We start from the raw sequence: 13410 nt of genomic DNA, 5'->3' as shown, positions 1-13410 counted from the left end.
ATTGATCTTGATATAACCTAAAAGTATTCTTAAATTCTGAGTATGAGTGTTAATGGATTGTTAGTGTTGTGGATTTAAATGAGTAATGTTTGAAAACTTTATTAGCATTTTACAGTGCCTGGTCTATAATAAGAACTTAATAAATGGTAGCTATTATTGTTATTGTCAGAAAATTAAAACTTCAGTAAAATTTAGTGCCTAAGAACATGTCTTAGAATATTGTCAAAGATAGATTTGGTCAATATTTGGGGAATCAGGTAGCTTAGGCAAAGGACTATAATGTTAACGCTTAGATGGCATGAGGGTTAGGGATGCTTACCGCCCCCTCCACGTGGTAAAAAATAAGCATGTAACTTTGGCTCCCCACCCAGCCTTAACTACTCTAATAGCTTGCTTACTTTTCACTAGAAGCTTTGCTGATAAACAGTGATTAACAAACATTTTGTATGTTAATATATTACATACTTACTCTTGGAATAAAGTAAGCTGGAAAAAAGAAAATGTTATTAAAATCATAAGGAAGAGAAAATAAATTTATAGTACCGTAGGTATATTTATTGGAGAGAATCTGTATATAAGTGGACCTGTACTGTTCAAACTCATGTTGTTTAGTGGTCCACTCTCTACATGTTGTTATTTAAAATCTCCTTTATGGGGGCATCTGGCTGGCTCAGTTAGTGGAGCATGTGACTCTTGATCTGGGGTTGTGAGTTTGAGTCCCACATTGGGTGTAGATAGAGAATTACTTGAAAACAAAATCTTTAAAAAAGATATCTCCTTGGGGTGCCTGGGTGGCTCAGCGGGTTAAAGCCTCTGCCTTTGGTTTGGGTCATGATCCCGGGGTCCTGGGATCAAGCCCCGCATCAGGCTCTCTGCTCAGCGGGGAGCCTGCTTCTTCCTCTCTCTCTCTCTCCCTCTCTCCCTGCCTCCCTCTCTTCTTACTTGTGATCTCTTGTCTGTCAAATAAATTAAAATTAAAAAAAATCTCCTTTATGTTCAAGTGTGAGTAATAAAAACAATACAAATAAAAAATAGTAGCTTAGACTTGAGTGAATCCGTTATCACAGTGATGCCTTTGAAGTATTGTTACTAATAAGACATTTATATTTACTATAATCTGAGCTCCTTCAGGGCAGAGATTTTTGTTTGTTCACAGCTGCATTCTAGCAGCAGCAGCTTTACTCTTCAAAACTTGTCACTGTGAATTTTCAAGTAGAAACTCTTGTCCCATTTGAATTTTACTTTATCATTTTTCTTACTTGCTCTGATGAAGGAGCCTTCAGTGATCATTCTAAAAGATAGACAAGAGTTGTTTAAAAGGCTTTGATGATCAGTAAGTGCTATTAATCAGTCACAAGTACTTGAGGGGTAATTACGAGTAATGGTATTACAGTAGCCCCCCCCAATCCTCGGGGGATACATTCCAAGATCTCCAGTGGATGACTAGAACTACAAATAGTAGTAAACCCTATATATTCTGGTTTTTTTTCTGTGTATACGTAACCCGTGATAACATTTGATTTATAAATTAGACGTAGTAAGAGATTAACAACAATAATAAAACTGAACAATTAAATACTATACTGTAAAAAATTATGTGAATGTAGTTTCTGTCAAAATATCTTCTGTTCTCACGCTTGTGATGCTGTGAGATGATAAAATACCTGCATGATGAGATGAAGTAAGGTGAATGACATAGGCCTTGTGACATAGTTTTAGGCTACTACTGACCTTCTGACAACACCTTAGAAGGAGGATCATCTGCTCTCAGATGGAGGTTGACCATGGGGTCACTAGAATGTGGAAAGTGAAACTATGGATAAAGGGCAGCAGGGGGCAGGGAACATGACTGCTTTATTTACCTACTAATATTAAATGTTTTAGTGAGAACCTTCTTACCAAAAGGAAACAGCTATTTAAGAATCTTGAGATCTGATTTGAAATTGTAAGCAAACAAAGTTTCAGACAATTAAGATGATGCATTTCAGTGTAGTCACTAAAAGATTCAGAGAATATGGAAGAAATCCTTTTTGTAGAATATTAGGATCCTATTCATAAATCAGAAATAGTAGTTCAGCTTATATGTGACATGACTTAAAATTAAAAAAAAATTGCTCTGATGACAAAATAATAGGGGTGCCTGGCTGGCTCAGTTGGTAGAGCATGTGATTCTCTCTCATGTCATGAGTTCAAGCCCCATAGTGGACATAGAGTTTATTTAATTTATTTATTTTTAAAGATTTTAGTTTTATTTATTTGAGAGAGAGACAGTGAGAGAGAACATGAGCGAGGAGAAGGTCAGAGGGAGAAGCAGACTCCCCATGGAGCTGGGAGTCCGATGTGGGACTGGATCCCGGGACTCCAGGATCATGACCTGTGCCTTTGGCTCAGGTCCAACCAACTGAGCCACCCAGGTGTCCCTATTTATCTATTTTTAACAAGATTTTATTTGAGTGAGAGAGAGCATGGGGGAAGGGCATGGAGAAAGAAGAAGCAGATTCCCCACTGAGCAGGGAGCCTGACACGGGGATCAGTCTCAGGATTTTGAGATCATGACCTGAGCTGAAACCAAGAGTCGGACACTTAATGAGTTGAGTCACCCAGGGGCCTCTACTTACGTTGATTGATTGATTGGTGTCTGGTTTATTTTACTTAGTATAATGCCTTAAAGTTTCACCCATGTCACAGTATGTATCTGAATTTTCTGCCTTTCTAAGGCTGAATAATATTGCATTGTATGTATACACATTTTGTTTATCCATTCATCCATCAGTGGACACTTGGGTTGTTTCTGCCTTTTGACAATTGTAAATAATACTACAAATTTCTGTTGTCTTAAGCCACCAAGTGGTGCTGGGAAAATTGGAGAGCTATATACAGAAGAATGAAACTCTACCATTCTCTTACTTAAAAAAAAAAAAAAAATGGCTGGGATGCGCCTGGGTGGCTCAGCTGCTTAAGCGACTGCCTTCGTCTCAGGTCATAATTCCAGGGTCCTAGGATAGAGCCCCACGTTGGGCTCTCTGCTTAGCGGGGAGCCTACTTACCCTCTCCCTCTGCTGCTCTCCCTGCTTTTATGCGTGCTCTCTCTCTCTCTGTCAAATAAATAAAATCTTAAAAAAAAAAAAATATATATATATATATATATATATATAGTGGTTTAAAAAAATTGGTAAACTCTACTGATAAAATGATCTTAAGTCTCTAGAATACCCTTCAGAGCAACTCTTGCCTTTAGAAGTTCTGTGTAATATTGCCCTTTTTATTTTTAAGGATTTGGTTTTTTTGGGGGGGGATTTAATTAATTTATTTAGAGAGAGAGTAAGTGGGGAGAGGGGCAGAGGGAGAGACTCAAGCAGACTCCCTGCTAAGCACGTATCCTGACATGGGGCTCGAGCCCACAACCTATGAGACAAAACCGAAGGTCAATCCCCTAAGCCACTCAGGCACCCCATTTAAGGATTTGTTTTTAATGGTTTATGGGGATTTTCAGTGTAACTTCATTGGAGAATGCCTCATCTCTGTATAGAAGAATACTTAAGTACTAGTGTTTCCAGTCTATACTAGCTACATTTCCATTTCCTTTTTTTTTTTAAGATTTTATTTATTTATTTGACAGACAGAGAGGGAACACAAGCAGGGGGAGTGGGAGAGGGAGAAGCAGGCTTCCCGCTGAGCAGGGATCCCGATGTGTGGTGTTCGATCCCAGGACCCTGGGATTATGACTTGAGCTGAAGGCAGACACTTAATGACTGAGCCACCCAGGTGCACCTCCATTTCGTTTTTTAAAATTATGTCATTGTTTATGTCTGTCCACTAGTCCTTGAGGCTAATGGAAATATACATTGTAATCTTTTGATTATTTATAAATCATAACATCACACTGGTTGAAAATATGATTTCATTGTTTTGAATCCATTTAAAAATATAACTTTGGTTTGGTTTTGGTATGCTTTTGTTAGGCTTTTGTTTTAAGGAAATTCAATGAGTATATCTTTATCAGTGTAATATTTTGCTTTGATGAGAGAAGCTTTTTTAACTTTGAGTAATTAGCGTATATTTTTATTCGTTAAATTGAATTCTTAATACCCATTTTGGTCTTAAAGAGCAGAACTGTTCAAAAGTAACTCCTTCCTACTTTGAGGATTTATTGGAGAAGAAAGGTGGGATAAAGTAGTCTTTTCAGCTTCTGCCTAGAGTATTTCATAAACAAGCAAAATTTTGTCAAGTCATGTGTCTTAAATGAAATTACTGTTTAAAATTTTTGTTTTAGGATAGTGGAGACTATCCACTTACCATGGCTGGTCCTCAGTGGAAGAAGTTCAAATCCAGTTTTTGTGAATTCATTGGCGTGTTAGTACGGCAGTGTCAATATAGTATCATATATGATGAGTACATGATGGATACGGTCATTTCACTTCTAACAGGATTGTCTGACTCACAAGTCAGAGCATTTCGGCATACGAGCACCTTGGCAGGTCAGTATTTAGAAGTGTTTTTTTGCATATTTCCTTAGGTTAGAGATGAAAATGGTTTTCATTAAAAGAAATGATAACTCATTAATGAATTTTGCTTATAGAGTAACCACTAACAGAACACTCTCTCCTCTCCCTCTCTGAATTACTGGGAATGCAGTGATTATTTTCAGTTTTGGTTCTGTGAATGTATACTATAGTTAGTATATGGTGATTTTCTTGGGTTCAGCCTGTTTGATTACATGCCACAGAAAGGGAAGAGAGGTGGATAGGAATGTGTTGCATTCGTGAAAGATGTGTTATCAGGGATGATACTAACAAAAAATTTAGGGAGACTGTTAAGTCATTTTAGATACGTAGTTCTAATGTTCCTTATTCTTTGTCTGTGATGTGAACTGTCCTTCCTAGTTTAATGGTCCCTGCAGGATGATGTTTACTCTTTAACCATACCATAAGAGTTGATTTTTCTCGGGGTGCCTGGGTAGCTCAGTGGGTTAAAGCCTCTGCCTTCGGCTCAGGTCATGATCCCAGGGTCCTGGGATCGAGCCCCACATTGGGCTCTCTGCTCAGCAGGGAGTCCGCTTCCTCCTCTCTCTGTGCCTGCCTCTCTCCCTACCTGTGATCTCTGTCTGTCAAATAAATAAATAAAGTCTTTAAAAAAAATAAAAAAATAGTTGATTTTTCTTACCTTTCTCAGTAACTTTAGGCTGAGCTAAATCCTTTGCTTCTTGAAATGAGTTATATTTTTAAGCCTCACACATTTCTAGAATAGTGATTTTTGATGTTGGTATTTATAAAATCTTTTGATTCTCCTTTGTGGTGAAGGTAAAATTTTTGATACACTATTACTGAATATGTATTTTTTTGTTGGAGTTTGAAAAAAATCAGCTGGGCATTATTATAGTATCATAAGCCCTAATGGTAGAATATATTGATATATACAAAAAGTTTTGTTCTCCAAGTATGGGGATATTATTTTCCAGAGCATTTTCCTAAAGAATTAAAGCTGTACTTTAGCTAAATCCTCAATTTTCAAAAAACAAAATGCAGGTAATCTGGAGGAAGGAGGTGGAGGAAAAAAATGGAGACCATCTTTCTATAGGATTTAATTTTTTATTTTTTAAAGATTTATTTATTTATTTGACAGAGAGCATGCACACGCACTAGCAGGCAGAGGGGCAGCAGGCAGAGAGAGGGAGAGGTGGTTCCCTGCTGAGCAGAGAGCTGGACATGGGGCTCCATCCCAGGGTCCTGGGATTATGACACAAGCCTAAGGCAGACACTTAACCAATTGAGCCATCCAGGCGCTCCCTAGGATTTTTGTTTTTAGATTGGAAGTCACAAAATATGAATGTGATCTTGCTCTATTAACTTAGGTAGCATTTAATGTTAAGAACTTGGTGGCTAAAGCAAATAAAAATAAGTATGATGGCACAAGGTGAATAATTTAGATCAGAATAACAAACTGGTTTCCTAAGAGAGTGAAATAGCTCCAAAGATAAAGTTGAGAATCCTTTTTAAAGAGACCCAGTAGTCACAGATAGAGATACAGTTTTGTGTTGTTCTGTTACGCAATGAACCAGATCTGAGAAATAGTCTGGAGTAAACTAAAAAGGCATAAAATGGTGAGATACTTCAATTAATAAGTTTTAAATCACAGTCTTGTCTGTGAGCAAGGGTTCAGTAACAGAACGTAAGGGGATCTGGAAGAAGTGTAATAAAACGGACTTTATTGAGTGATCTTTTTCTTTGTACTTTGACTTTTTTTTTTTTAAAGATTTTATTTCTTTGACAGGCAGAGATTACAAGTAGGCATAGACGCAGGCAGAGAGAGAGGGGTAGAAGCATGCTTCCCGCTGAGCAGAGAGCCTGATGTGCGGCTCTTTGCCAGGACCCTGAGATCATGACCTGAGCAGAAGGCAGAGGCTTTAACCTACTGAGCTACCCAGGGGCCCCTGTACTTTGACTTTTCATCTAGATCTAGATCTTTTCTTTGTAATTTCACCATTGTCTTTATGATGATATGCAATAGAGTAAAATTTAAAGAAATCAAATACTGATGAAACTAATTTTTACATATTGTGGTTTGATATGAAGCACTTAAGCTCCTTCTCCCTTTGGTAACCAAAATAGCTAAGTACTGCCACAGGAGCCACAATTTTCTGAGATGAATTTATAACCTTTGAAAAAGATCATTGTAGGGGACACATTTTAGAATAGTGGGATTTGAGTGTAGTCTGACGTCAGATCACCTAGTTTTGAATACTGGTTTAACTACTTATGTGAACTGTGTAATCTAAGGGAAATTTCTTAATCTCTGTGGTTTTTAGTTTCCTCGTGGATGAAATGGGGATAATACTTAACTTTGAGGGCTGTTGGGAGGATTGGGAGGTAATCCATGAAAAATCCTTAACACAGGTAACTGATACATAGTAAGTGTTCAGTACACAATAGCTGTCGTTTATTTTTTTTTCCAATTTATTTATTTTCAGAAAAATAGTATTCATTATTTTTTCACCACACCCAGTGCTCCATGCAAGCCGTGCCCTCTATAATACCCACCACCTGGTACCCCAACCTCCCACCTCCCCCCCGCCACTTCAAACCCCTCAGACTGTTTTTCAGAGCCCATAGTCTGTCATGGTTCACCTCCCCTTCCAATTTACCCAAATTCCCTACTCCTCTCTAACGCCCCTTGTCCTCCATGCTATTGGTTATGCTCCACAAATACGTGAAACCATATGATAATTGACTCTCTCTGCTTGACTTACTTCACTCAGCATAATCTCTTCCAGTTCCGTCCATGTTGCTACAAAAGTGGGATATTCATCCTTTCTGATGGAGGCATAATACTCCATAGTGTATATGGACCACATCTTCCTTATCCATTCATCCGTTGAAGGGCATCTTGGTTCTTTCCATAGTTTGGCGACTATGGCCATTGCTGCTATAAACATTGGGGTACAGATGGCCCTTCTTTTCATGACATCTGTATCTTTGGGGTAAATACCCAGGAGTGCAATGGCAGGGTCATAGGGAAGCTCTATTTTTAATTTCTTGAGGAATCTCCACACTGTTCTCCAAAGAGGCTGCACCAACTTGCATTCCCACCAACGGTGTAAGAGGGTTCCCCTTTCTCCACATCCTCTTCAACACATGTTGTTTCCTGTTTTGTTAATTTTGGCCATTCTAACTGGTGGCCAGTTAGAATCTAAGGTGATATCTCAATGTGGTTTTAATTTGTATCTCCCTGAGGGCTAATGATGATGAGCATTTTTTCATGTGTCTGATAGCCATTTGTATGTCTTGATTGGAGAAGTGTCTGTTCATATCTTCTGCCCATTTTTTGATGTGTTTGTCTGTTTCGTGTGGGTTGAGTTTGAGGAGTTCATTATAGATCCTGGATATCAACCTTTTGTCTGTACTGTCATTTGCAAATATCTTCTCCCATTCCGTGGGTTGCCTCTTTGTTTTTTTGACTGTTTCCTTTGCTGTGCAGAAGCTTTTGATTTTGATGAAGTCCCAGAAGTTTATTTTCGCTTTTGTTTCCTTTGCCTTTGGAGACGTATCTTGAAAGAAGTTGCTGTGGCTGATATCAAAGAGATTACTGCCTATGTTCTCCTCTAAGATTCTGATAGATTCCTGTCTCATGTTGAGGTCTTTTATCCATTTTGAGTTGATCTTTGTGTACGGTGTAAGAGAAGGGTCGAGTTTCATTCTTCTACATATAGCTGTCCAGTTTTCCCAGCACCATTTATTGAAGAGACTGTCTTTTTTCCACTGTATATTTTTTCCTGTTTTGTCGAAGATTAATTGACCATAGAGTTGAGGGTCCATATCAGGGCTCTCTACTCTGTTCCACTGGTCTATGTGAATAGCTGTCATTTATTGTTGTCATTTGTAGCAGGTGTACTTTTCTTTTAGAAGCAGAACAGCCCATCTTGTCTTTAATTGCTCTTAATTTGATACTAAATTGTAAACTTTAGCATCTGTGAGACTAATTTTAAAATTTTCCTTTTAAAAATAGCTATGAAGTTGATGACCGCTTTGGTGAATGTGGCACTAAATCTTAGCATTAATATGGATAATACACAAAGACAGTATGAGGCAGAACGGAATAAAATGATTGGAAAACGAGCCAATGAGAGGCTAGAACTCTTGCTACAGAAGCGGAAAGAGGTAAACTTCTGCATTAAATATTTGAGCTGTTAATCCATGACCAACTTTGAATATTAATTATGATAATAATGTTGCTAGTTTATCAGATACATTTTTTGGAAAGATTTAAATTTAAATAACATTTCAAGTTGTTTAAATATCAGTTTTGTTGACTGTCCATGCCAACAGTACCTTTTGTGTGTATTTTCTTTCTTTGTAGACTAGGGTTAAGAGTTTAAGGCTTTTCAGTAAGGTCCTGGATCAATTGGACAAGTTGTTTTAAGCCTTAGTATTATTCATCTCTGCCATGAACATGTCTCTCCTAACTTATTCCCTGAACTAGCTGTCAGGATGAATTCAGATTTCACTTATGTGACATCACTTTGAAAAATAACTTAACAGGCTATTTATGGTGTCTCAGTTGTTGTCTTTTTTTTTTTTTTTTTTTTGGCAGTATAGGAGGCAGTTGATTGACATGACTGATCACCAAATTTAACTTTGAATGAGGAAGATGTTTATTCATTCTTATGCTAAATAATACTAAATAAAAATCTTTTTTTTTTTTTAAAAGAAGGGGAGGGATGGATGGAGAGGGAGAGAGAATCTTTTTAATTTTGTTGGGGAAAGGGGAGGGAGTATTTTAAGCAGGCTCTACCACCAGCAGGGAGTCCAGTGCAGAGCTCCATCTCACACCCTGAGATCATGAGTCGGAAGCTTAACTGACTCAGGCACCCCCTAAATAAAATCTTTCATTGTTGTGTTCGTGATTTAAATTCTTCTTCATTAGTGATAACAGTATTTTGTTATCTAATATTGGTGATGTTTTTTTCTAGTAGGCAAAATCTGATGTTTCAAAAATGTTTTACCTCAAATACATTTGAGGTAGTATTTGCCATGGTAATTCGGAACTTACTACTTGATTTGGATTTATTTGGGGTTGGTAATAGCTATAGTTTTTAGTTGGTTATTTCTGAGATAGTCAATAACTTTTTAAAATGCCCTGACTCAACAAAAGCCTGAAAATCTTGTACATATTTCCCCCTACCTAAATCCCTCATCTTTTTCATACAGTTTGAAATGAAGAATTGACCTTCTTGCCTCTTAATTTTAGTTACTAAATTTCATCAGGTGATTTATTAGGTAAATATAATGCATGTCTTTGGCCTTGGAATTATGGCCCAATTCTTGGACATAAGTTTAAGATTGTGAGCATTGAGTGAGTGTGTATAGGTAAAAGGATTTTGAGGTTAAAATTCCTGTGCAAATACAAGATACTGATATTTCTGGGTTAGGGTTAAGTTTTTGAACACTTAGTACCTTTGACTCTCTGTGCTAATGAATATAAGAAGTGCATACCCTTGTTAGCATTACTTGGAAATGCAAGAATATATTCATGAAAAGAAAAAATATATTTTACAAAATTACAGAAACTAATCTAAGAGCTAATTGATATTTGGACTGTGAGAAAGATTTTTCTCCTAACTCTTAAACTCTGAAACAATTTTGTCTTAATTCTCAAACTCTGAATTGAAAAAAATAGGAGTTGGTAAGTAAATCAAGATTTTGAAATGTTTCCTTGATTATTTAAGGTGAGCCTTGTTTCCTTCAGAAGAATTTAGTAGCGTAAGTTTTCACCAAGTTACTTTACTGAAACCTCTTTTGTTCTTTGAGCAAGTACTAGTTAACATTACTTTTCTTTTTCAGATCATAATGACCAAGATAGTGAAATACTGTAATGTTTTTGGATATGAACATATATGTTATATAATAGATACGTGTTTTAATAAATTACTTAACAAATTTTTATGTGCCTTTTTGCAATGGAAATTTGTGAGCCTTAGGAAAGGCTAATCTACTAGCTAAACAGTAAAAGCCAAGTCAAATATTCAGGTATCAAGGGACTTTAGCTACCTGACCTATAACAGCTGTTAATTTTTCTGTGTGGTTACTGTTGTCTAGTAGAATTGAAAATTAGATGTAATCACCAAAACACTGGAGAAACCTGTATGACTTTTAGATGTTATTTTGGTTGTATTCCATTACAATTGAAAAGAAATATTGTATTCTTTTCAGCTTCAAGAAAATCAAGATGAAATAGAAAATATGATGAATGCAATATTTAAGGGCGTGTTTGTACATAGATACCGGTAAGTCACGACATTTCTTCTATTCAGATTTGGATATTTAGTGGTTTAGGCAGTATAAAGTAGTAGAAAGAACATTGGAATAAGATCAGTGTTAGAAGGTAAGGTCTTCCACGGATTGAGATACTCTGGTTATTTAACTGCTATGAAATTGATGTTTCCTCTCTGAAAAAATGGGGTAAAGTGCCTGACTAGTAACTGCCCAGCAGATGGAATCTAATTCTATGATAAGGAGTCAGGGTACAAAACACTTAATTGCTTTTGGATGTACTAAGTTAGCAGAAGCTATACATAATCGTTCCAGACTCTACCGTTTGCATGTTAGTGGGAAATTTTGGATAGATTTAAGTATTTTCTTTTACTCTTTTGAGTGAGCAGAGGAAAGAAATAGGTAATCTTACCACTATTTCTGTTGTAACCTATTCTTTAAATGTTGGTGGTATTTTTATTCAACTTCTCCCTCACTTCCTCAACTTGGCAGTTACTGAATCGCTTTCTTTGTAATGTCCCTTGGTACATTCTTACCTCTTTGTTTCTCTTGTCACCATTACCTTAGTCTGTTTTCATTCTCATGCCTAGAGATTATTGAAGTTTTCCTAAAACATTCTTTTGTTGTGTTATTCCTCTGCTCAGAAGTCTTCAGTGACTCACTAGTATCTACAGGATGAATCAAAAATAATTTAGTCTGACATTCAAATCCAAATGAAGGTTGGCCTCAGTTTTACATGTAACTAACTCTCTCATGGAAAATTATGCTCTAACCAAACTAGTGTGCCTGCTCTCTTCTGAACACACCATGCCCAGCAGGTGTGAGCAGAGGCTGGGGTATGGCATGGTATAAAAGGTGGGGATCTAATTTTGTTTGTAATTTTGTTTAATTTTAAGTATATATGTGATGAGAATTATGCTTTGCCAAGTAGTTTGTAAACATTCAGGGTCATGCTTCAGTTCTACTTTTAAATCCCCAGTGATCTTTAAGTTAGTGCTATGTTCATACTAGGTGTGAAGTATTTGGCAGCTCTTGGATAAATAACAAATCCTGATGTTATAGTGGCACTAATATACATAATTTTTCCTTCCTCCATTCAGTGATGCAATAGCTGAAATTCGAGCTATTTGCATTGAAGAAATTGGCATTTGGATGAAGATGTATAGTGATGCCTTTCTAAATGACAGTTATTTAAAATATGTTGGCTGGACTATGCATGATAAGGTAAGATATGCCCCTACAGAATGTTTATATGTCTATACATAGGCATAGCTATCTATAGCTCTCATTGCTAATGAGTTATCTGTGTATAGATATACCTGGGGCCACATTCCTATAGGCCTTTCTCCTTTATGTGCTTTTCTATCTGAATAGAAGACCATGAAAACATGGTCTCTATGGTCCCCTAGATTTTTTTTAATCTTAGTAACTGATTTAGACTTCAATCTTTTTATAGTGAAACAAACATTAGAATCATGTGGGTGGTGGTGGATAGGCATTTCTTAGAACCGTAAGAAGAGCCTTTATTCTTACTATGTGAGTGCTATATACTTTTTAAAGTTTTTATAACTTTTCTTTTCTCTTTATAAACATGTATCTTAGCCAGATTATAAATTACAACTTGGTTTCTGATATTTTTTTATTTTACTTTTTTTTATTCTACCTTTCTCTTAGGCTGCCTCTTAACTAGACTTGAAGTTCTTTGCATATATCCTTTACAGATACTGCTTTCTGTAAGGGAAAACTTACTGTGAAATATGCTACTATTGTCTTCACAATAGTATTGCTCTGAACAGAGTTTCAAAAAATTTTCATTTGACATACAGAAATAGTAACCCCAAAGGTATTTAGTATTAAATGTATGTACTGATTCCTATTTTTTCGTTATCAAAGATGAGAGTTTTTTAGAATGAGAGTTTTGAAGAATTGTATGGAACATATTTAAAAACCTAAAGTAAAAGATACTATGTATGTCTTGAATATTCAAGTTGAAAATATGCCAACTTTTAATGAATTTTCTCTTCTTGCTTCATTTAGCAAGGTGAGGTAAGACTCAAATGTCTCACTGCTCTACAAGGGCTTTATTATAACAAAGAGCTTAATTCCAAACTGGAGCTTTTTACCAGTCGGTTCAAGGTTAGTATTCCTTTTTGTATTTAAAAATTACCTGTTGTTTGAAAATATTTTTCTCTTACTTTTACTTTAAAAATATCTTAATTTTCTTTTGTCCTTAGGATAGAATTGTGTCTATGACTCTTGACAAAGAATATGATGTTGCAGTACAAGCAATAAAATTACTAACTCTTGTTTTACAGTAAGTATGTTCTTATTGCATATTACTAATGTCCAGATATTTAAATAATACATTAGACTACATGGTTTAAATTTATCTGTTATAAATTTTAATAACTTAAGTCATGGAAGTTTTATAGCTGGAAGTTTGATTTTCTCATGTAAGTCTCAGAAAATGGAAAAAAAAAACCATTAGAGTAAAAAATTTTAACCGTGCTAGGAATTCATGTGTTCCCATTCTAACAGTTTCCTTACCATTTCACTGTCTTAGGTGCCCTTGAAATAAAATTAAACACCTGAGTGTATTAAATGTGCTTATTATATTTTGTTACACTTTTAGAAATTAGTATTT

The 13410-nt window shown here is 36.0% G+C and overlaps 1 protein-coding gene across 5 annotated transcripts in view; it reads left to right on the top strand.

The window, feature by feature from the left end:
- Positions 1–13410, top strand: part of STAG2 (stromal antigen 2) — a 143216-nt gene that overhangs the window by 80280 nt on the left and 49526 nt on the right. For all 5 annotated transcript variants that reach the window (XM_044235382.1, XM_044235378.1, XM_044235380.1 and 2 more), the window contains exons 7-12: positions 4274–4478; positions 8503–8654; positions 10707–10780; positions 11867–11990; positions 12804–12902; positions 13001–13080. In XM_044235382.1, coding sequence (XP_044091317.1) covers positions 4274–4478; positions 8503–8654; positions 10707–10780; positions 11867–11990; positions 12804–12902; positions 13001–13080 — 734 coding nt within the window. The remainder of the gene's footprint in view (positions 1–4273; positions 4479–8502; positions 8655–10706; positions 10781–11866; positions 11991–12803; positions 12903–13000; positions 13081–13410) is intronic.

Source organism: Neovison vison, chromosome X, assembly GCF_020171115.1.
Source record: "Neovison vison isolate M4711 chromosome X, ASM_NN_V1, whole genome shotgun sequence".
In the NCBI taxonomy this organism is placed as follows: Eukaryota; Metazoa; Chordata; class Mammalia; order Carnivora; family Mustelidae; genus Neogale; species Neogale vison.
This window is presented reverse-complemented; position numbering and strand designations above follow the sequence as displayed.